General features: G+C 39.1%; 1 protein-coding gene across 1 annotated transcript in view; it reads left to right on the top strand.

Annotated features, from left to right (window-relative positions):
• The window catches only part of MYO3A (myosin IIIA), a gene marked incomplete at both ends in the record, with an annotated part of 82365 nt that overhangs the window by 49575 nt on the left and 9142 nt on the right, over nucleotides 1–23648 (top strand). The window contains 11 exons of the mRNA XM_010294327.1: nucleotides 3356–3509; nucleotides 4588–4676; nucleotides 6428–6557; nucleotides 8999–9078; nucleotides 9707–9784; nucleotides 11834–12039; nucleotides 14109–14220; nucleotides 15689–15851; nucleotides 19646–19769; nucleotides 20888–21866; nucleotides 22593–22731. Coding sequence (XP_010292629.1) covers nucleotides 3356–3509; nucleotides 4588–4676; nucleotides 6428–6557; nucleotides 8999–9078; nucleotides 9707–9784; nucleotides 11834–12039; nucleotides 14109–14220; nucleotides 15689–15851; nucleotides 19646–19769; nucleotides 20888–21866; nucleotides 22593–22731 — 2254 coding nt within the window. The remainder of the gene's footprint in view (nucleotides 1–3355; nucleotides 3510–4587; nucleotides 4677–6427; nucleotides 6558–8998; nucleotides 9079–9706; nucleotides 9785–11833; nucleotides 12040–14108; nucleotides 14221–15688; nucleotides 15852–19645; nucleotides 19770–20887; nucleotides 21867–22592; nucleotides 22732–23648) is intronic.

Consider the following 23648-nt stretch of genomic DNA (forward strand, 5'->3'; position numbering starts at 1 on the left):
TAACAGAAAGGCTGAAGCAGGGAGTATAGTTCAAGATAAAGATAGTTTAGAATCAAAACAGTCAGTAGATAACATCTCTGTATCCACTGACTGGGGAGGAAATGTGAGCTCTCAACTTAGTAACTTCTTTTATGTGTTTGTAGTTAAGTAAGTGGAATGAATGCTGGCACAAGGTTTTTTAAGTTAATATTAAGCAAAGCACAACTTTTGCTCCTTCAGTCCTGTCCATCAAGGTGTTTCCCTTACATGTAAGGTACTGATGTAAGTTAATCCTGTCAGCTCCACGATCTGCAGGTAACATTGTCCAGCAAGACAACCTTCCCATTTCTTTAGCATTTGTGATTCTTCTGTAAAGACTAAAAGGTGTAATGTCAAATACTTAAAACATTTTGGAAAGTGGCAAGTTTACTGTCAGTTGGAAGGATGCTACTTTTTGCATTAGATATATGCAATGTTTATTTTACATTCATATGACAATTTAATCTACTTTAAGCTGGAAAAGGTTCATCCTGAATAAGTCTCCAGTGTTTCCATTTAAACCAAAGTGTCATCATACCATCTTCTTGACAAAATGCCATTACTTTTTTTTTATTAAACATAAGACCGTTTCCTAATGCATTTAATTTTTTTTTTGTTAGTAAGTGAAACCAGGTTACATAAGCTAATATTACCTAGTTTTGATCACAGAAAAGATACCATGCAATACTGAGATGAGATAGGAGCCCAAGTATTAGTGTAACTCAGTCATTCCTTTTGACATCCTATCCACAGGAATACTTTGTTGGATTATGCTTTAGAATTTCGATGAGCAGCTGCTATTTTAAGGAGCTTTCTTGTCATAAAACATCGTGGGGGATTACAGAATCCTGTAGCTGATTCAGCTTATTAATTCAAATAAGATCTATTTCATTACAGTTTTATGATGTGCATCGTTAAGGCTTTTATCCTTGCTGCTTGTATCCTAATCATATGCTTGAAGACCAGCATTGCATAAGGAAATGTAATATGGTATCTTATTTCTGAGCCATCTGTCACACTGGTGCCTGGAAGACTTGGTTATCAGCCGTCCTCCAGGAGCCCATGGGAAGTGATGGAGTGAACTGCTTCCATATCCTACTGGGCAAGCGGCAGCGTTACCAAAACCATCAGCACTGGCACTCATTCAGTCATCGAGGTGCAGACAAAAAAGACCAAACGGTCACGTACACTGCAGGCTTGGAGGTCAGACACTGCACACTGGCCAGGCAGGGAGGGGAGCAGATGTTGCTGTTATGGTGTAGTAGTACAGCTATTACAGACCTCCTCTCAGTTTTGAGGATAAGTCTTTTATCAGCTCTCTAAACCAGCCTCTCTCACAAGCAATTGTAGTTGGAAAAGCTTAATCATTAGATAGGTTGTCTGTGAGAGCTTGTTTGAGGATGTGCAAGCGTCACAGAAACACACTTCTCTGACAGATTCATTCTGAGCAATCTCTTCCCTTTTCCCCCTTGATAAGTGTACACTTGATAATCCTAAGCAGTAACAGCTGTTTTCATGAACATAACATCTGCATGTCGGTACAGCCGTAGCCCTCGGTTAAGCTGCCTCTACTCTGGTAGGAGATAACATAGACTCATTCCCTTCCTGCCACTAGCTCCTACAAGTATATAATTAACTTTTTGCCTTTATCAGTGATACATTTAATACTCTCCTGTCTTGTCCTGGTACTCAGGTCATTGATTAAAATACAAAACAAAACTTCACCTATCCACTGCTGCAGGGGAGACATGAATGAAGTTAATGTTATGTGTCATGATGAGGAGCCCTCATGGGGCTGTAGGAGAGATTCTTACTGCTTACACCCTTGTACGGGCATATAAACTGAGCCATAACCTATCCTTAGAGTGAAGAGTGTCCTGGGAAATTAGATCAATATGGACACTGGAAGGGTTTAGGTATATATTCTGTGTTCTCTCTCAAATGGATCAGCGGACTTATTTATCTGGGCCTGTATTTCCAGGGCAGTGTTATTGATTTTATTAATTTTGCTGTTTCTCTCTGGCTTAGAGATTAAGAGGTGTGAAGTCTAATAACATGTGCTTTTCTGTTGTATATGGCAGTTAACTCCGTTTTGAAACGCTCAACATAGTGCCCTCTTCACTCATTCACACTCAAGTGAATGACACATAAGGAGAGGTCTTTCAGGATTAGAGGTCTTTGAACTCATTAATAATAGCCATCATTCATGTTTATGACACAATGAATTCAGGTTAGCACAACTATGATGTTAACACCATACATTAATACAATTCTATAAAGTCCTATCCTTTGGAAAAGGGATGATATTTAAAGTAGATCAAAAGACTTAATTATGTGTTTCAGAGTATAGCATGCACAGGACTGAAGGCAGCCCTGGTATATGTCGGAGCACTGTGCAGTGGATAACTGCTATTGCATTACGTAATGCAGGAGAAAATAAGGGAGGGGTGGCAGTCCCTTGAGCATCCTTCTCTTGGTAAATCTACAGCTGTCCTCTGCCTTGCTGAAGGATTAAAGAAAGTAATTCTTGTATTCTTCAGCTATATCTTAAATTATTTTCAATATAAAACCATTGCAACACAGTGTGGACGCCGCATTTGTTATCAGGTTTTTCTCAGTCTGGTAGGAATCCAAAGATATTTGCAGTCTTCAGGAGTGGAAAAAAAGAAAACCCTACCAACTTTTCTATTGTTTTTTAATCTTGCTGAATACCTTTCCCTAGTTCCTTAAAAGGAGTGAAAATGTTGTAGAGGCCAACCTGAGACAATTTATTTAATTTTTAGGAAGTATGTACACCATTCTTTAATTATTAGAAAGTGTGTGCACCATTCTTTTCCGCATAAGAACTTTTCCAGGTGTTTGAGGGGGGGGATCAAACAAGTGAGGCCTCTAATCTGTAGTCACTTTTGTAAATCTCAGCCACTGTACATCACGTAGATCGGAGCAATGAACTGGAATATAAGTGTAGCTCTAAATGATTAAGAAATATTTTTTACATTGCAGATGAGGGAAGTAAATAGACACTGAGGTCTCCATCTGCACACACTGTATCTTCTTCAACTCCATTTCTTTAATTTTTGCATATTCCTGGAAAGTGTCTTACTTTACCAAATATGCCGTAGGAAGCACATACATATCCAAAGGCAAATTAAAATCTATAGCCTAACAGTGTGATACATCCCAACTGACATTTGTTCCTGCAAAACCTTTATGTCTTTAGCCCCGGGGCATACTTTTTCAATGTAGCTTTAATTTGCTACAATTGACAGTTTGTGAATTATTTTCTGAAATGGTTCTATATACACAGACAAAACATGCCTTCTGTTGCTTGTTACAGAATGAATACCTATACGAAGGTGTTGATGCAAGAGTTATAGAATATGAGGACAACAGGCCCCTCTTAGATATGTTTCTGCAGAAACCAATGGGTTTATTGTCCCTGCTGGATGAGGAAAGTCGATTTCCACAAGCAACAGATCAGACACTTGTAGGTAAGTATATGATTTATTTCACAGTTTTGCAGGGTGCCTCCCTGTTACATTTCTGTTTGGCATGTCCGTTTTAGGCTATATGCTACTTATTATTTAGTGAACCCACATTCCAATGTAATGGTATGTTTGAGGGAGGCATGCATGCAGGGATGGATGTGTCTTTGAAGTTGATAGAGAAATATCAAGAGTACAAATGAACCTAAACTGCTGATCCAGCTTTTGAATTCTTCTGCCTTCAGGAATTTTTAGCTGCAAGGCTTGAAAGATAAAGATCAAACTGAGTTAAAACTCTAGGTTCCTATGTCAATTACACTGTTTTCAAAGTTGACTCATGTTCAGCTCTAAGATTTTTGATGAGCCGTATCTGAAAAAGAATTTTAGTACTTTTTAAGGGTAATGGCTGCAAACCTGCCTCAGTGCCTTTCAGCAAATTATGCTACCTGTTTTTTTCTATTCTGAAATTAAAACACCTAAATAGGTTGTAATTCAGATCCTGACTATCTCAGTGCTGCTGAGTAGTTGCAGTTACAGTTGATTTAGTTATTTCAGTGGGCTTGCTGTGCAGATAACCACTTGTTTTACTCATTTTGGAATGTGCAAAGTGTCCAATGAGCATTTTAACCAAAACCCAGTCACAAAACTTAATAACATCCAGTAACAAAGCCCATGCTAAAGCATTATATGAGCTTGTTGTCTTTCTGTCCTCATACTTTTTAGTCTACAGTACAGAGGCCCTCCATCAATTGGTAAATGTTTCCTCACAATTCCACAAAGAATCCTTAGGAAGAATTACTACATTGTTTCATATATTAAGATCAAAAACTTAGAAAGGCAGGTGATTTTCTGAGGTCACAGAAAAAAAGTGGTATGAAGTAACTGATCCAAGAGCTCCCATATTCTCTATCCAGTGCCTTTTGTTACAAGACCATTATGATATCTTTGTCCTTAAAAACATCAGAGCCTGTTTTGTGCCTCTGCATTGTCTCAGAAGTCAAGCAATATCCTTAGAGGGATACAGCTTTGGAAGACAATTATTGTACAGTAACTCCGGTAAGATAAGTTATGTGTTTCCTTTCAGAAAAATTTGAAGATAATTTGAAGTCAAAATATTTTTGGAGACCCAAAAGAGTAGATCTAACCTTTGGGATTTATCATTATGCAGGAAAGGTAAGAGACCTAATGATACTAGTTGGGGATTATGGAATGGTAGGGCTGGAAGGAAATAAAACAGGACAGCTGGATTGGTTGTCAACCTTCTTCTATTCAGGCCTGACGTGGAAATGTTGGCAGTGCCTTACACATCAAACGTAAATTGAAAAGTTATTTTCCTTCATAAAAAACAGCGATAGCAGGAGTGTATTTTTCTTAAATGTCACCAGGTAAATGAACTGACTGTATTATAGAAGAACCAAAACATAATCATTATGTAATGCAACTCAGTGCTCTTGCCCTTAGCTCCTCCAAGTCCTGTGCTGTGCTTGTTCCCTCTGCTTCGAATCAGGATCCAGCTCCATTCTTTCTACTAGCTCCTACACCTCATCAGCCTTACTTAGTTGTGTACTTTATCATCAACAAGACAGGTAGTGCAGGCCCTGCTTTCTGCTTCATTTGATGAACAGCGTCTTGCCCTCCTTCATGACATGGTGCACATGCCTTTCAAACTCAGGAGTTGCTGATGCACTGCAGCAAGATGACAGTGGTCACCTGAACCTTGCCTTCTGAAAGCAGGAGCTCCCACCTCCTTCTGAGCTTTTTGAAACAGTATGGAGTGGACATTGCGCTCTCACATAGGAAACTGTGTTGAGTCTGTGCAGTGCTGAAGCAACTGGCCTGGAAAGAGGCAACATACTGCCCATGAGCTGATGGAAGATAGCTTGCTCCTTGCAGAAGACAGCCAGGTACAAAAGACCTGCAGTAACTCCTCAGAACCTCAGCTCCACCTGAATTACACTTCATCAGCACAGCATATCTCACTGCTGAGGAGCAGAGTGCCAGCTCCCCCTGTACTATTCCTGATACCATCCACTGAAGATGGGGATTCCACTAGTGCCCCATCAGCCCTTTCCAGTGTTCAACAAGCTTTTTCATTGGGAAGTTTCTCCTACTGTCTAACTTACATCTCCATTGCTGTGATGTAAGTTCATTACTCTTAGTCCTCTTTACTGTGGAACTGGAGAACAATTTATTCCCCCTTCCTTTCCAAGCCTTTTTTGTAATTTAAGACTGTTACTGGCTTGTTTTGTGGGGTTTTTTTCTAAATTAAATATGCAAGTATCTTCTACCCTTCTTCACAGGACAGATTTTCTTGTGGGTCCTTTACAGCATGCATCCATACCTGGAGTTACATTTTGAGTTAGGTACACCATTCCTGGAATTTTTAGAGAGATTACAATTGCCAGTATGCAGTTTGTGATTTTGCAAGCTTCCCCTACAATTAATATAGAGATTTCTAGGAAGAGTGGTAAGTCCTGGATCCAGTACATCATGATATGAATGGAACAGAAAGATTTTATAGTCATATGGGTAATTCTGTGTGATATGGTTGAAATCAAGTGCATTTTTAATTGTGCATTTACACATGTACTGGTGTAAAGGAGGACTATGATACACTTGTCCTAGTGATAAATCTACACTGGCTAATAATTAACTAATATTAACATATCTGCATTAGGGAAAATAAATGTCTCAAGCTACTTTGGAATTATGGATTTGCTTCCTGTGATCTGCATCATAATTGTTCTCAGTATTGAAAAGTTAGAACTTTCAGTGATCAAAAGAAAGACTGTAAGCAAGAGTGAGCCTGATGGCTGGAAAACTATTTGTGTATCTTGATATATTAAAACCCACATGGCAGAGTGCTTAAATTTATAATTACTTTTCAAAAGCCCAGAAGCTGCATAAATGCTCATTTTAAACAGGTTCTATATAATGCAAGTGGATTCCTAGCCAAAAATAGAGATACTCTGCCAGCTGATATTGTGCTGCTACTGCGATCATCTGAAAATAATCTGACGCGGCAGTTGGTAACCCATCCTCTTACAAAAACAGGTATTGCTATTGTGGTAATCTTCTTCTTCTCTAGCCTTCGTGATGACCACTGCTAGGTTTCATGTGACCATTTGTTGATGACATTATACACTTTGTGGCTTAACTTTCCAACCCTAGAAACTATACAGAATGAAGCCCCAGCCATCTCAAGCTGCAGGGGAGGGATTGGTCTGGTCAAGTGCCAAGGAAGTGGTAGAGGCTTCTTTCAGGGTCCTCTCTTCAGGGTAGGGGAGCAAGACAGGGAGTGGAGTGCATCTCTTGAGTTGAGGACTGAACAGAAAGGATCAGGTAAGTCACTGGCCTTTTTTGGACAGGGCATATATAAATTGCCTGTTTTGTCTCAGTGCAGTTTTTCTCTAAAGTAGTAGAGAACCAAGGTTGGGGCTCCTAACATCTGCTGCAAAGAGTGGGAAGACACTCCTCAATTTCCTCAGTCTTTTAGTCCTTTAAAATAGGTAACTGATGGGGTTCTAGCAGTGAGCCCGTCCTCAGGGAGTTCATAAGTTGGGGTGGAGGAATGTAACTGGCTCTACAGAAATTACTCCTGAGTTGTACCTTAGTTGAACTAGGTCCTTGCACAGTGTCCCACTGTTTTGCTGTACAATATCCTACTGTCCTACCATTTTAGGATGATGGGTAAGCCTCCTCCAAACAACCAGTTTGCTATTGTGTTGTATTACACCCTGTGTGATGGCATTGATGCCATACAGTAGGTACTTCACAACAAAGCTAAATTGGAAGAGCCTAATGGAAATTTCTCTAAAATGTGTTATCGTAGCCTACAGTAACTGAGGTTTTGGCAAGGCTCCTATTGTCACAAATGGTGGAATACAAAATTTGATCCTGAAGGTCTATTTTAAGTCAGTGTTCCTGGGAGAACACTGAGCTCAATGTCTTTGCCTGAACTTTTTGATTTTTTGATATCTGCTAAGATACTAAACCATAATTTCTGTAGAGCCAAAGTCAGAGCCCAAATGGTCCAAAGAGCTGATCCCAAGTCTTATGTAATGTTTTGCAAGATAACTCTGAAGGATGTTTTTTTGTCTTGTTAAATATTATGAAACACTGAGTGTAGCCTTTCAAAACTGACCCAAACCATCCAGCTATGGCCAACCAAAAGTTAGGTTTTTGATCTAAGTTATTCATCTAGAATCAGTAGAAATATAGAGGTTTAGCCAGAGTCCAACCCATCTTGCTTATATCAGGTGTTTCTCTTAGGATGGGATAAATCTCCTCTGAAGGTGCCTTTCTCCACTGAATACAGCAGGGATCATGTAGACACATCACTTTCAGATAGCTAAAAGTTAGGTGTGAGTAATCTTCTCTCTTTCCTTCCCACCCTGTGATATGCAGCTAAGCCCAAGGGAGGTTTTAGTACTTGATATCATCATGTAATACATGATGCATTAGCTTGACATGCTGTATATTTGCAGCTGTTTATCCAACTCTTATCCATCTCTTACTGATAGTAGCTGAGCACAGAGAGATTACAGGCTCTCCCAGTGGAGAGTGAGATTCCAGAGGTCTTATCTTATTAGCAGAAGCAACGGCAGCATGCAGCAATGCATGCTGCATTGGGGTTTATCAACATAGAGTGACATGATGGAAAGCTCAGCAGACTTTTCATTATTTCTTTAGAAGACCAGTGTCTGTGTAAACCACTCCAATGCAGCTAGTCCTTCAACTCATCATAATAAAGGTATTACTTGATTAAGAATACCAAGGTTAGAGTCTTAAGACTATGTCGATGCTAGTAAACCAAACAGGGCCAGTGAACAGTAGCTGAAACACTCCCACAGGATTGTCCATTCTGATTAATTGTTAGCATGCCTCCCTGGAACAGTTTTGCACCATCACAGCTAGCAGTCTCAGAGAAATACCCAGGCATACTTCAAGAGAAATCACAGGCCAGCGACAGTTTCCAACAAGCTCTGTGGAAAGATACCACCTTATTTTTGCCAGGAGGTTAAAAGAGTAGTGCAGGATAGAGTTTAGCTGTATAGACTTGAGACACTTGCCATGTCGCTTGCCCTCAGAGCCAGAGAAGGGTGCTAGCACTTTTTTTTTTTTAACTTATATATATGTAGCCTTAGAACTAGTATAGTACAATAACATCCTTAGGGTAAAACCACATGGATGCTCTAAGATGTAGCTATCTTTCTTACCTTCTGCAGCAGTCTGTTTGTTTATTTTTTTGCTCTAGTAGGTGACGTAAGTGCTGAAGGAGGAGAATTCAGCCCATGTTCCATCTTCATGCAAGTTCTTCAGAGCTTGTTCCATCTCAAGGGTGAAAGGGGAAATGAGGACATACTCCAAAAAAGTCAACGCCCTTTATAATCATATGGTTACACTGGGGGCATGAATAAGGTGGTTCAGCATAGTTTTTAGTTTAGATGAAATGTAAGCATTTTGGTAGGTTGCTTTCTTTCATCTTCCCATAGGTAACCTGGCACACACTAAAAGCAAAACTACAATCAGTTACCAAATGTGGACCCCCCGGAAATCAATCAGTCATACAAAGGTAAGAAAACTGATTTTCTGATTCTGCATTGAACTTTAATTTAAACTAGAAAGGCAATACTGTTATTGGTACTAAAAGTAAGCAAGTAACCCCTTCCTTGGTTTTTCTCCCTCTCCTATTTTCTTTTCTGTTTAGCTGGATATCTTTGTGTTGTGCAATTCATATTCCTTCCGTGAGGTAAAAACCTAACATTTCCCTTCTTTGTGGCTGTAGTTTTATAACAACTTCAGGGTAAAAAAAAAATTCCTAGCTGTATTGTAGCAAAAAGAGAAATTAAAATATTGGTATGGAGTATAGTCGAGTTCCTTAGAGAACTACCAAAATAACAGTGATGATGAAATAACAGACAGGCCTTCAGACATTGTCAGGTTATTTGTGGCAGTTATTTAGATGCTCCTTTATCAAACTGTGTTCTCTGTGTGTGAACGTTTGTGTATTGTGTAGCAAAGTAATGTAACGTACTGGTGTAATTGATTTGTGCTAGTGATCATGCTGTAACTTTTTCCTGTTTAGAATACTTTTTTTAATTAATGATGTTCTCTGAGGGATGCTTTGTTGTAGCATTGGAAAGGACACTACAGGCTCAACAAAGAAAAAAAAGTGTCATTTTCTTTCTTCATCCTTATAGAATGAAGCAGGAGATACCGGACATCATCCAAGAGAGACAACCAGCATGAAAACACAGACAGTCGCTTCTTATTTTAGAGTAAGATATCAGATCTTCTGATTAATTTTTCTAGAGTAGAATGAAAGTTTATTCTTTCACCTTTTGAAATACACCTGTTGACTTAGAGTCAACAGTTATCCATTTAGAGTTTGTGACCACATATATGGTGCAGTGGTCTGTGCAGTACAAATATCTAGAGGAGATAGTGATGTTTCATCTTTAATTGTACTTGATTATACAGCCACATTTCTGTCATGATGATCAATATTAATCTTTCACTTGCTTGTTTTTCCACCAAGGGAGATAAAGGGAGGTTGGACATTAGTAGTATAGTATTTCTTGAAGAGTTTAAGAAGCAAGAGGGCAAAGTTAATTTGAAGCAGGAGCTCCAGAGAACGATCTTGATGGTCACTGCACAGAAGCTGTCCCAAGTCCATCCCTGTGACTCCTCAGCAGTGCTCTTGACCTTCCCAAGCACTGGCTGTGCTGCTGGTCCTGCGACAGAAAATAGCTGTGAAGAGCATTCTTTCCTCCGAAGTGGTGCACAGAGTTGGTTCACTTGGGCTCAGCTCTGAATATCCAACCGTTATTTAGTTATCTCTCCCAGCAAAAACATAAAGATGGCTGAGGTCATGTTCATGACCCGTGAGAGTTCATTTACATCTATGACAGAGAACAGTAAGGAACAAGATCTCTGCTCAGTAAATAAAGTTGCACGGCTTTATGGACTGCAAATGATAATTTCAGCCCAGGTATCATGGTGGTCCAAAGCTGTATGGGTGTTTTAAAGTTCTAGGTGGAAAAGATTATTAAACGTCATTCAAACTTAATGTCTGTGATTCACTGCATTACCAGCACATCTAGCATCAGAGGCTGCAAATAAGTTAATTATATTTACACTTTTCTGTTATTATTTTCTGTAGTGGAAACCTCTGCTCAGATCCTGCTAGCTAATGCTCTTCAATGAAGATTCAGCTTCAGCCCCACTGGTTTACTTATATGCAGAAATCTATGGGTGATTGAGAAAAGCATCTGCCACATCAGACTGAGTGGGGAAAAAAATTATCCATTAGCGTGTCCTACTTGTTTGTGTTCAATGGGCACACTAGTGATGAAGCTAATTAAGCACTTTGCTGCCTGGTACAGCGTCTTCCAGAATGGAATTGCACATTTTAGTAGGAAACATATGGCTTTTGACGTCCTACGCTAGTTTCATGTATCCAGCCTACTGCTGAACTGCATTACCTCCTGGCTGCCTCTTTCTGTTGAGTCAGGTTGAATCTTGAGGAATGAGCCTCTTCATTTGTGTTTTAATAAGATCCTCCCATGAAGCAATTTTGCAAAACACCAGTCAAGGTTTTTGACAGCCAGATTCACCTCAGTTGGCATGGGGAGCTACAAACTGCATCCGCTCTGCTAGCCTGGTACCCTGGTGAGGTGGGAAGAGTGCAACTTTGGAATTGTGATTTTGTGTACTTCTGGTTTTGCCCTCCTCAAAAGTTTCTTCTTGGCAGGGCAGCTATAGTATCACCACCAGCTTATAGAATGAAGAAGACATGCTAGATCAGAGCAATTTAAGCAGTCCATCTTTTGGAATGGGCTTAGTTTCCTCCAGTCTAATGAAGGGATGGCAGTGTTTACTGGCTTGCTGCTCTTCCACTTCCCATCTGTAGACAGATGGTTTACTCTCTGGGTAAATAAGGATCTTCAAATACGGAACAGGAAAAAGAAAAAGTGGGCTGTGATTACGTAACAAGGCTCCAAGAGAAGCAAATAAGTGTAAGGAGAGTTTCTATCATATGTTAGACATTATGGCAGTGTGTGAGAATGTTCTGGGTGGAATCTGGTACATCCATTTGGAATCAGTGTTTCTCTCAAGTAATATATGCTAGTAAATTAGAGATCTTATCAAATCTAGAATTGTTGTTGGGTCATTTACTTCTTCTACCATTAAAGTATTAGCTTACTGAAATCTAAATGGATTTGGACATGATTCTGGTCACATGAAATAAAATTTCAGCTATACATGGACCTACATACAAGTTTTATGAACATGCTGGTGGCAGGTATCATTTTACTTTCTTGCAGTATTCTCTGATGGATTTGTTATCCAAAATGGTCGTCGGCCAGCCTCATTTTGTCAGGTGCATCAAGCCAAACAACGACCGGCAGGCAAACAAGTTTGATAAAGAAAAAGTGTTGGTTCAGCTGCGTTACACTGGAATTCTGGAGACAGCAAGAATTCGAAGACAGGGTTATTCACACCGCATACTGTTCGCTAACTTCATAAAACGGTAACATTGATGTGAAGAAGCCTTTTTCTCTCCTATCATTGCTGCCCAGTGTTTGCTAAGTATCAGCAGTGTCTTTGGCATGGTCTTTAAACAAAAAATACAAAAACATTTCCTGTGACAAAGAAGATTACAGACTGGATGACAGAGAGTAGTTCAGGCACAAGATTAGTGACCTGTTTTGGATTGGTAAGGGAAGATGATGCATCTCGAGATGATTGTTTCAGGCTCTCTGCGCATTTGGGTAAAAATTGCCATGTTTATAATCTGCAGGTTTTCTTCAAAGACTTGAGATTTAGAAATGTAATGCTTCGAATTAAAGCCGAGAATTTGGAGCAATAGCATCTAAGGAGCACCACAGATTCTCTAGCTCCTGATGTTCAGCACTGTGCAGCATCTGCTTGTGCAGGGTGGATGATAATTTGGTATTGCTAATCTAGGCCTGCGAAGTTCATTAAGTGCATAGTTTTCTTTAAATATTAGTCACTTGTTAAGAAGAAGAGTAATGAACTCACTATGATTTTATAATTCCTTTAACTATCTTTTCTTCCTCCACCCCCAAAAAATAATCCTGAGCACTTGATCTATACTTCTCTCTTACAAGTAAAGACCCTGAGTATTTGCCTCAGTCAGAACTGAGATGTGTGGAATGGATATCAAAACTGGGAAGAAGCAAGTAACACCCATTCAGACAGAAGCACTTAAAAGTAATAGTGCACTAGAAACAAAGAGCTAGCAGCGGAGTGCTGCAGGTGCACAAGCAGAGAGAGGAAGGACAAAATGATGTTTTTACAGTACTGTTTCTGGAAAGAGTAATCCTGGGACTGCTACTGTTTTGGAAGAGTGCAGCATGGGAAAAGGTAGTTATCACTACACCAAGACATACTCTGGCTTTTGGTCACTGCTTTTTATCAAAAACTTTACTGTTCAGGTAAAAGACAGAAAAGTAGTGAACATAGTGGGGCAGCTCTCCAGAGAGCGTGCCCCCGATTGCAGTGAGGCTGTGCCAATTTCCAACACTGAGGATATGGCCCTCAATCAAAAAGGGATTTTTATTAAATGTCTATCTCCATGTCTTTTTTTTTCCAATAGTTGAGAGTTAAAGGTAGAACAAGGATAATGGCAAAATTATTTTATTAGACTAAAAATAAACCAATTCATTGTGTAGTAAAAAGAAAAAAAAGAAAAGGAGTTATAGGAATTGGTGATAATGCAGGAATCAACATTGTGTCTTTATTATTCCATGAGGAAATTGTTACAGTTATTTAAAGCTGGTACAACCTAAGTTTTGTGTATAAAGGCTGAATAACAAGAAAAAGGCAGAATGTACTGTCAGGAAGCACACATAATACATGTCATTTTCCTGAATTAAAAAAAAACAAGATAGGTATGGTTCATTTTGTTATCAAGCATTTTGGAAAGTCCTGGAACACACAAGAACTTTTCTACCAAGAAGCTGAGCTGGTACATTATGGGTAATTTTTATGCATGAGGATCCTGACCTCTTTTCTAGTCAGAATTAATTCTGAGTAATGAGTTTGCCAGATTAAATACTTACATATGGTATGTCATAATGTCAGCACGTATATGTCCCAAAAGGATGAGCAAAGCTGAATCTAAGGAGGTAACAAGCTGCATCTCACATCATGTTATATCACGTGATATAAGAGATGAAATTTTCATGATGTTTCTAGATTTGAAATAAGCTAATTTAGGCAGAAAAGCTTTAAAAATATTTTGCCACTGAAATCACTTTTACAGAATGCAGAGAGCCAGAGCAGCAAAGAACTGGTGCAAAACTCTACTTCGTTGCACAATTCTAAAAAGCCCTCTGGTGTTGATATAGAATTAAACAACCCCCCAGGGTGTGCAATGTGTCATTCATCCACATTTGATTGAGTTTCTCAGTACTGCATATAAATCACAGCAATTTCTTTCCTGTGCTGTTTTGGTTTTCTCAGTGCTATGTTTTGTTTCATGCAACTGTTTTTATTATTTAAATGAATGGTTTCAATGTATTTGCATCTACTGCTCACTATTAATGGAATAAAGAGTCATATACTTGTCTTTAGGTATTACCTCATCTGTTACAAAACAAATGATGATCCTCCAGTCAGCCCGGAAACCTGTGCTGCCATCTTGGAAAAAGCCCACCTTGACAACTGGGTTCTTGGAAAAACTAAAGTAATTTTCTAATATACCTTATCTGCATTATTGCAGTATGTCATTGTTAAGTTATTAAGCAATTTGTTTTCTCACTGATTCGTTTGGGGTAGCTCTTGGTCTCTATTGGTTTAAGTACCTTTTGCTGGGTACTGTTCCCTGCTATCTGGCTGAAATCCTGACCCTGTAAAGTGTAAAAATTCTCAGCTTTACTGAGGCCACAGTGCAAACCAGTATGTGACAACAACACTTCTTGCATTTTCTTTCCAAAAATGTGGTAGTAAGGATCCCAGTGAGCTTAGTCCAAGCTTTCTTAAGGAAAAGAAGTTATACTTCTTCCCTGGAGCAATCGGACTCACAAAGGGAGAGGAAAAGGTTTTGGCTTTCCAGCCTGAGGCCTTTGTGGCAGACTTTGCTGAGCACTGGGGAGAGAGATAGCAGGATGATCCCATATATGAAGTGGGGGGAAGACTTTATCATAAGAGAAGCACAGGTCTGTTCCCATACTCTTGCTTTTGGTTCTAGCTCTCTAGTCTTCCCAGTGTGCCACACGCACCCACCCCCAGTTGACAGATCTCAGTCAGACAAGTAACTGCACCAAGTCTCCATTTTCTAATGTAACAGAAGTGCTCAGGAAGGATATGGATAGAGAGAGATATGGATCCTAAGCTATTTGAAATCACCTCAGTGTAGAAGAAACAACTGTTCTGAGACATCTTCCTGGATAGGTGGGACAGAAGCCATGAAGTTACGTCCCCCTCGACCTTTATTTCCCCTCTGCTTAGTGAGGCTAATGGACAACATTCAGCCAAAGGAAGCATATCTTGAGATGTGAGATCCATAGCTTACACTCACTTTCGTTAGGGTTAACCTGTATCTCTACCAATGAGTGATCAAAGATTGGGGGAATTCTGCAAAATAAGCATAATTATTGTCTTAATTGCACAAGCTCTTTCTACACATTTTATTTTATCCTAACATACACCAGGAATGTCTTTGTATCCCTTGTGCTGGACCCATTCTTCAGGGGTTATATGAGCTTCATGCTTGATAAAAGCAATTTAATAAATAAACAATGCATTAGATTTAAAATTGGAAAGCAGAGAGGTTGAAGGTTCCAGATTTGGATCACATTTATGTAACATTGTCCTGGTTTGTGAGGTTAGCAAAACTGTCAGCCTCATAGTTTTGAAAACAATTTATAGTTACCGACTGAAGTTTTGCACTGGGACTTTAAAACATCTTCCCATGAAAGCAGGAATAAGCAGGGACTGGCAAAAGATGTTGACGGGGAGAATAAGGTAAACTAACACCCCAAACAATCAAAATGGTATCTTTAACAAGAATGATCCTTTAGGTACTACGGCTAAAGAGTCTGTTCATCATCTGAAACGAGCTTGGAATTCTTGTTGATGCTAAATGGATTGAGTGAGTACAGGGCCTGGGAGGGTAACTAAAATTTTTCCTTGTCTGCCTACTCTTTTTTAAGGTGTTCCTCAAATACTATCACGTGGAGCAGCTAAATTTAATGCGGAAGGAGACAGTTGACATGATTATTTTGATTCAAGCTTGTGTCAGAGGGTGGCTGGGTTCAAGGAGATACAAAAAGATAAAGGAACAAAGGGAACAAAGTGCGATTAAAATACAGTCAGGTAATAGCTTTTTTAAAACATTTAACATTTTGCTTAAAGCTAGTGCATGTGTACACTTGATAGATGGATGTGCATGGTGGATGTGGATTTTGCTGTTTTCCTGCTGTTAGATTTGACAAAATATCTTATACTTGTTGATATCTGTTCTTATGAAAAAAAATTTCTTTCAACCAGGTTATGACAATCTCTTTACTGAAGTTATGTGTATCAATGTTACATTCAAAAGGCAATTTTAACAATGGAAGGAAATGATTGCACAGATGATACTGTTATTAATAATATTCTGGTGTGCTCTGACAAGTTGTATAACATAATAATGAAAATAAAATCTATTAACCGTCCTAGATGATATGACCAATTACACTGTCGATGGAGACATCAACTGAAATTTTCAATACATTTCAAACATCATCTTATTTTGCATTCTGATTCTCTTACGGTTTGTATTAATTTCATTCATAATAACTTTACTCCCCAGAAAATGTAGTTTTTATGTAGATTCAGTGCTTGTGCTTGTTTGCCCTTTTTTTTGAAAGATAAAGCCTGCAAAATATTTATGAATATTTTAATGGAGCTCTGTAATTCCTTCCAGACTTTTCTTATTCTTACAGCCTTTTGTGTACCTAATGGATTATTTAATTTTTGACATCTCTTTTCAGCTTACAGGGGTTTTGTTGCTCGTAAAGAATACACAAACGCAAAACGTAATAAAAAAGTGGAAGAATATATTACTAGACTTCAAGCACGTAAGAATTGTTTGCTTTCGTAGCTTTTAATGTGCTATCCATAAACAATATGTTAATCCAGGTTCTTTGCTATTACCTAGCTACACTGATTGACTATGCTCATTTACACATTCTGAGGTGTAATTTATCTATTATATGTCTATATACAGTGATTGAAATGAGTCAATGTATTCTGTTACCTGTACCTCAGAGCAGCTTAGAGGCACTTTCCACAGCTGTGAAGTGGGCTGGTTAAATGCCATAGCAAGCCTTTTCACTCCTGGTCCAATATGTCTAAGTATTACAGCTGGTATTGTTGAAGCCCCATATGACACTGTCTGCATATAATGCGTGTGTGTGTGCTGTTCTGTTAGGAATATATTCCGTTACGTGTCAGTAACAGTTATGTTTGAGAAGACTACAAACCTGTAATTTCACTCACATCTCCAATTCTGTTTTGCCATCGCTCAGTCCAACCTAGCAAAATATTCCTCCTCTTCTGCAGCAATGATCACCTTGGCCCCAGATGTATGCTATGTGACATCCTTTTTTCCTCCCTATATTTCTGTCTCCCCACCCCTGCAGAGTTGCCCCTGAGCCAGATGTAGTCTAGGCAGCTCTGAATTCAATCGGCAGCAGTTACAACTAAAGAGGCACAGGTCTGCAAACAGCTGCCACAAATCTGCCCTTTCAGTAATTACAAAGGTGGCAACCCCAAATATAAGCTAGTGCTGCCAGTACCCAGGCTATCTAGATTTAAACGACCGTCATGAGTATATACCAATGCCAGTGCTGGTTTTAATCATTGTCAGATGCATGTGTTAATTGCGCGGAGCCAATGTTAGTGTGTACTGAAGAGCACTTCACTGCAGTTGGTAGAACTTCATCAGTGTAGAAAACAATCTAAAACCAGAATAAAATCCAGTAATTTTTGGATAAATGCCAAAAATAATTACATATCTGAAAGTTGTCAATTATATTAGGATATCTAGCAAATGCAAAAGTATGAATTTACCACTTTGCTCTGTTTGTTGATCTCCCCAGTGTTTCTTCTTGTTCACCTTCTCTGTCCTGTGTGCAGTTTCATTTCAACTTTTTTCAGTGCACGAGAAGCCAGAACAAAATGGAAGTCCATTTTTACTTAGCTAGTTTTTTTCCCACACTTACTTCTAAAGCAATATAAAACTCCTCTTCCAGTTTGAAAACAAAGCTTAGCTGGCTACTATCTCATAACAAAGTTCTCAGGAAACTTCAAAAGTGAACCAGAATAAATCTAAAAAGACCAGACTTAGCTTATATTGGCATGTCCATTGACAATGTAACTTGATTTATTTCAAAATAACTCCTGTTGAGTTACTTATTTATGAAAATGGAATGAGAATTGTCTCAGAAGTCCAAGAAACTCTAGAAATATTCCAAGTGCCTTACAAGTTGCACTTTTCTAAGGCTCTGTCAGATTACAGTGTAAAAAACAGATGTGCCACTTCCAATAAGTATTTGGGTTCCTTTACCCTATATCCAATTATCAAGATTTATGTCCCTTTTATACGGTGCTTCTTACACTGAACCACTGCATCTAGTGGAGCTAAAGTTGGTCTAAATTATTAATAGGGAATGCTAAAGCAAATTAAACCTAGAACCAAATTATATGAATGTGTTAGAATAGACTGCTTAGGCTCCCTTCCCATCTGTAAGTGAACTTGACCTTTCCCTGTGTTGCAAAACACTCAGCAGAGTTGGAGTAAGAGCTCCCATATATACCATCTCCTCAGCGTATTTATATCACCTCTGTCCCCATAGTCTTGGTACTGCATTTGGAATTAAGAGTTCAACAGAAATATTTTGACAAAACACTACATTCTTTCTATTTTGCCAGGGATTAGTGGATTTGTTCTGAATCCCTGGAATTGCAGACTTGTCCAAATTAGAGCACTGTGGAGACTGTGCCAGTTCCCATTAGGAAATTATCTGCAAGTTCACAAATTTTTGAAGCAACATTCTGAATGCAATTCAGTCTTCTGATTAAGACACTTCAGTGTAGATGTCTAAAAGTGACCTAGGTGTCTAAATTCCACTTATAGTCAGTAGAGCCTAGAGTTCGATTTGTGTTGTTCAAAACCACCAAATGCTCAGCTTATTTGCCCCCATATTGGTATCTAGTGTCTTTTGGGATGCCCTAGGTTATCTTGCCTGGCCTCCAGCTTTATTTCATGTGGTATACCTAACTTTTTCTCTCCAGAAAGTCCCGTCTGTCTTGTTAATTCTGCCAGCTTCATGTAGATGCCTTGGCTATCCTGGAGCACTTCACATGGCACTAGATACCTACGTGCTGGCAACAGCATCAAGCCCCTAGTGACTAGTCAGCACCTGTATGTCTCAGGGAAGACCCATATTTGAGTCCTTATTCATCCTGGTTCAGACCTTGAACTTGTGCCTCCCACAAAGCACAAGTAGTGAGCACCCTTGCCACAGTGCACCTGGTTACTGTGGAGCTTAGCACATCTTTCATGCTGAGCTTTTTCATTTTGAATAATGAGTCTTCGCAAAAGGAGCATGAGCTAAGTCTTCTGTAACTGTTAAGCTATAAAATTTTCATTTTTTTTCTGATCTATTAATGTTCATCTAATTCCAAGCCTGTGCCAGAAGAAAGTCTGGTAATCTCTATAGCCTGATAATCAGGTGTTTCACAGGGAAATGAAAGACTGAGTCAAATCAATTGCCTGAACCAGGCAAAGCAGGTACATGATGCTGAGAGCACTGTATTCTAGGGGCACGTCTATAGCATTATGCTTCTGCTTCATTCTGCATCTTCCTGTATTTTCTTTAGTCCAATAAAATACGAAGAAAGAGCTTCTTTGTATCCTCATGTAGATTGGGTACAGCCTTCTGAAATCTCAACAAAGTTTTGTGGGACAGAATAATTTCAGATGAAACGTGATCATAATAACCACCCCAATCTGTATTTCCTTATCGTTTTTTGTTTAATGCTGTTAGCATTTGAATCTCTGAAATGTGTGGGACACCCATTGCTTGTTGCCTAAGGTTGTTTTGTATTACAATTTGTATCAGTTGCCAGAGGATACTTACTCAGGAAGAAGAGAAAAGAACTAATTGAGACAAGAAACAAAGCAGCAATAACAATTCAGTCTCACTACAGGGGATATAAGGAGAGGAAGACCTTCAAAAGGAGGAGGTAGTGTTATTTTCTATATATCATCTCCTATGTCACTGAAGTGTGTCCCTTTTCAGTAACTACACTGCTGAAGAACAGCGATGTAAAATAAAAGTGAAGCAGATTAGGATTATTCTAGATATGTATGCCAAGGTAATGTACATTTATGTTGAGGTTTTTAATGTCAGTAGCCAATTTTCTGTATTTTTAAGCCCAGGGAATAAAGGCATATTTAGGGAAAAGATCAACAATATTGTGCTTACCTGTAGCGTTAATGTAATCTGTAGATGAGTCTCTTTTTGGAGCTAGCTCATTATAAAAAATCTCAGACAAGAGTGAGAAATAGGCATCTGCAAGGAACCATTCTTTGCATCTTAAGTCACTGTTTGAGTTAAGCACAGATGATGACAGCAAGAACCCAGATGTCTTGCTAAAAGTTAGGTGAGGTGAATCATATTCTAAATATCTCTGCAATGTGGTCATAGTCTCAATCTCTGAAATGAAGCTAGTAGAACTTTGCTCATGACCATCGTTTTTTCAGTGATAGCATTTAAGTAGTTGGAGGCTAGTCCAGAGAGGTGTAAAACAGCTGTGAAGGAGTCTAGAGTCTTTCAGAGGGAGGGAACAGCATGGCAGATTTCACCTGGAACTGAAGTTTTACTGATAGTAACAAAGACAGTTTAGGGAATAGGTCTTTTAAATTTGACCTGGATCTATACCCAGGATCATTCTTTTTGTATTCCTAGTGTGACTTGAGGCAGTTCTCTTTCATGAATACCTTTAGGATTGTGTGTATTTATACATATTTGAGGTGCTAAAAAGTTTCTGCCTTATGTTTTTGTTAAAAGAGTAGAGAATTAATTTAAATATTATCAGCCCTCATGCAGCCTAGATTGTCCCACTAGCAATTTTCCATGAAGAGTTTAACAGGGATTAACACTTTAAGAAATAATAATCATCAGAAAAACAGAGCTTGGTTTGCTATCTTTAATTACAGCTATAGGCATTAAATCTTTCCCATGTTGCAATGTATCAAATTGCCATTCAGTACACAAACACCATGAAAGGTAGGTGTAAAGTTGTCATTGTCCTTCATCTCCTTCAGCTATAATTTTTGCCCAAAACTCTATTCCATTCAGGGAATCGCTTAGAAAGAAACAAACTGAAAATGCAGCATCCATTAGCGAAAAGGAAAAGGATGAAGAACTTCAAGATAATGAGGGAAGTCCAGGCGGAGTGAAGAGTGCCCTTTCTAAAACAGAAGAAGAAGCAGCTGTCATTGTTCAGAGCCATTACAGAGGCTACAGAGTCCGTAAAAAAAAAAAGGAACAGCACAAAAAAATAGCAGAGGAAGAATTATCTGCTGTGGAATTCCTTGAAGCACAACTGCAGCCAGCAAAAAATGATACACTGGAAGAAGCAGCAAACAAGGAGACTCAAGATGAAGCTGATGCTGTTACTGACAGCGAATGCTCTGGGTACAGTGATACAAGGAATGTACAGAAGCAACAGAAAACATCTACTGAAGGAGAAGGAGCTTCTGTGAAGCAGAACCCTACAGTAGAAAATGTTGGTAAAGGTAAAGAACAGGCCTCTTTGGAAGACTTGTCCAGCAAATCTTCTGTCAAAATCACAGCTGAACCTAGTCCCCAGCAAGAACAAGATAATCAAAACACAGTCAGTGCAGATGGGCAAAATCAAGAATCTGCTGTGGCCCAGCCCGGGACTGACAGGGATATGGAAAGAAACCATCTGAAACATGAAGCAGTGATGCCTGCAAAATGTAAAGGAATTATAAGAAAAGAGTCACTAAGAGGCTCACAGCAGCAAGTTGAGGCAGAAAAACAAGGTTCAGAAGACAAAGAGAAGGCAGTGGTGGTTATTCAGAGCAGTTACCGGGGTTACAAAAGGAGGGGACAGCTCAGAAAAGAAGGGAAGTTACCTTGCAAAAGTCAAGAGAAAGCTCTAAAGGAGCCAACAGAAGCAGTACATGTTCAAAATAATGATCCTCAAACAGCAAAAGACAGGGAAAGCACTGGTACAGAGGCTGAAGACTCTAAGACGCTGAAGGGAGACTCAGAGAAAGAGGCTTGTGATTTGGCAGCCTTTTCGAGGCAGGTAAGAAGCTTGTAAGCTACTTATGTTGAGCATAATGCTCTGAGCAATGACAGAATGGTAAAGTTATTTTACTGGCTTCAGTGGCACCAAGGTTTTATTCTGTAAACCAAAACTGAGTTTTGTAATGAGTGTTCTATAAATATGCGTATATTGGGCTGTAAGAGAAAATACCCTTTTCAGGAAGGAGGGAAAGACAAAGTTAGAGTACTGGCAAAAAATTAAGATAGTTTTAACCTGGTTTATGTTAAGCGCAGAAACTTTGCCTTTGTTGATATGTGTGTTTACCAGGCAAGGCTCTTAATTCAGTGAAATGTGTCTGTAATTGAAACTAGAAGTTGCTGTGTCAATGTCAGGGACTCACACACGTGCAGAGTATGCCCACAGCTGTAGAAGCTATTTTGCATTAGCAAGGCACTGTCTGCTCACATGCATGAACCAATATGAAGTAGCTGCAGGAATGGGCTGCGATGTGAAGTTTTCTGTGTTTCTTTTTTTTTTCCTCCATTTCTTTTTTTCCCCCTCCTCCTCCCTTTGGGGTTTTTCTCCTCTCTTTTTTTTTTCTTTTTTAAGGAGGATGGGGAGGTAGATATAGTAGGAGTCTACACTGCAGTAGGTGGAGCAATACCTTTTAAACTCATTCTCTAGTCCACTATTTTACCTTTGATTACCTTGGAACATGCATGTTTGTTTATATAATAATGTAAAATCCTGTGTTATATTTTTCAGATATCAAAATTATCTGAAGACTACTTAGCATTGCAGCAAAAATTGAATGAAATGATATTGTCACATCAGCTGAGACCTGTGATGCTGTCCAAAGATAAGCAAGCTAATGGCCGACTTTCTTCTCATGTTTGTCAGTCAGGTAATGTTGAACATTACTGTTAGCAGAATTTTCCTTTGTAAACAGGACTGTCAAGAAACGACTCCTAGTCATGTTTTAAAGGCCAAGGAACTAGTAGATGAGTTAGCTCTGGCTTCTCTTGTAACTCAGGCTGTGCCTTTTTATACTAAGCCCCATATCAGTACAGGTCTGGAACATAGTTTCCAGAGAAATATCCAAGCCTGGCTGGGATTTATGTATTTACCATTTTTCTTGGTATTTTGTTTCAGTGCTGCTTAAGATTGGTGAATGAACTATTATGAGACCTAGACTTAGCATCTGTAGGAATACTTTTATTTGGTAAAAATTCCAGATTGGCTCTTTTTTTATTCATATGTTGCTCAATTGTGTGTGCTATTGGTAAGATATGGGACTATGTTTTAAAAACAAAATTTTTTTTAGGTAGTATGTCAAACAATTTAGCAAAGTTTGTCACATGCTGAGTAAAGTTTTAGCTATGCACAAATGCAACTGAGGCTATAAAAGCTTGCAACTCCAACCTATGTTGGTGGGTATGCCCTTAAAATTATAAGTAAAATTTTATTAATAATTGGCATCCATTTAACTTGCACACATAAGAGGACATTACCTCTGAAAATACACTAGAAAGTTATTTATATTCCAGCTAACATGAGTAGTGGGGGTTCCCAAAATGCAACCACGCTTGGACCAGGTTAGGTGGCAGTGGGGAGGAGTACTGGCAGAATAAAGGTGGAAGACATGGGATTCAGAGCATGCAGGTCATTAAGACCTGTGCCCCACGGAGAGGTCCGCAAAAAGCTGACTGAGCTGCTCAAGCCTCTTCGGTTGGAATAGATGTAACGGATTTCCCCAGTCTGTGTCTTGGGCCGCAGATGTGGAGGAAGATGAGGCCAAACGTGACAGATGACTGGGTGGGT

The sequence above is a fragment of the Phaethon lepturus genome, unplaced genomic scaffold (genome assembly GCF_000687285.1).
Source record: "Phaethon lepturus isolate BGI_N335 unplaced genomic scaffold, ASM68728v1 scaffold6059, whole genome shotgun sequence".
NCBI classification, from domain to species: Eukaryota; Metazoa; Chordata; class Aves; order Phaethontiformes; family Phaethontidae; genus Phaethon; species Phaethon lepturus.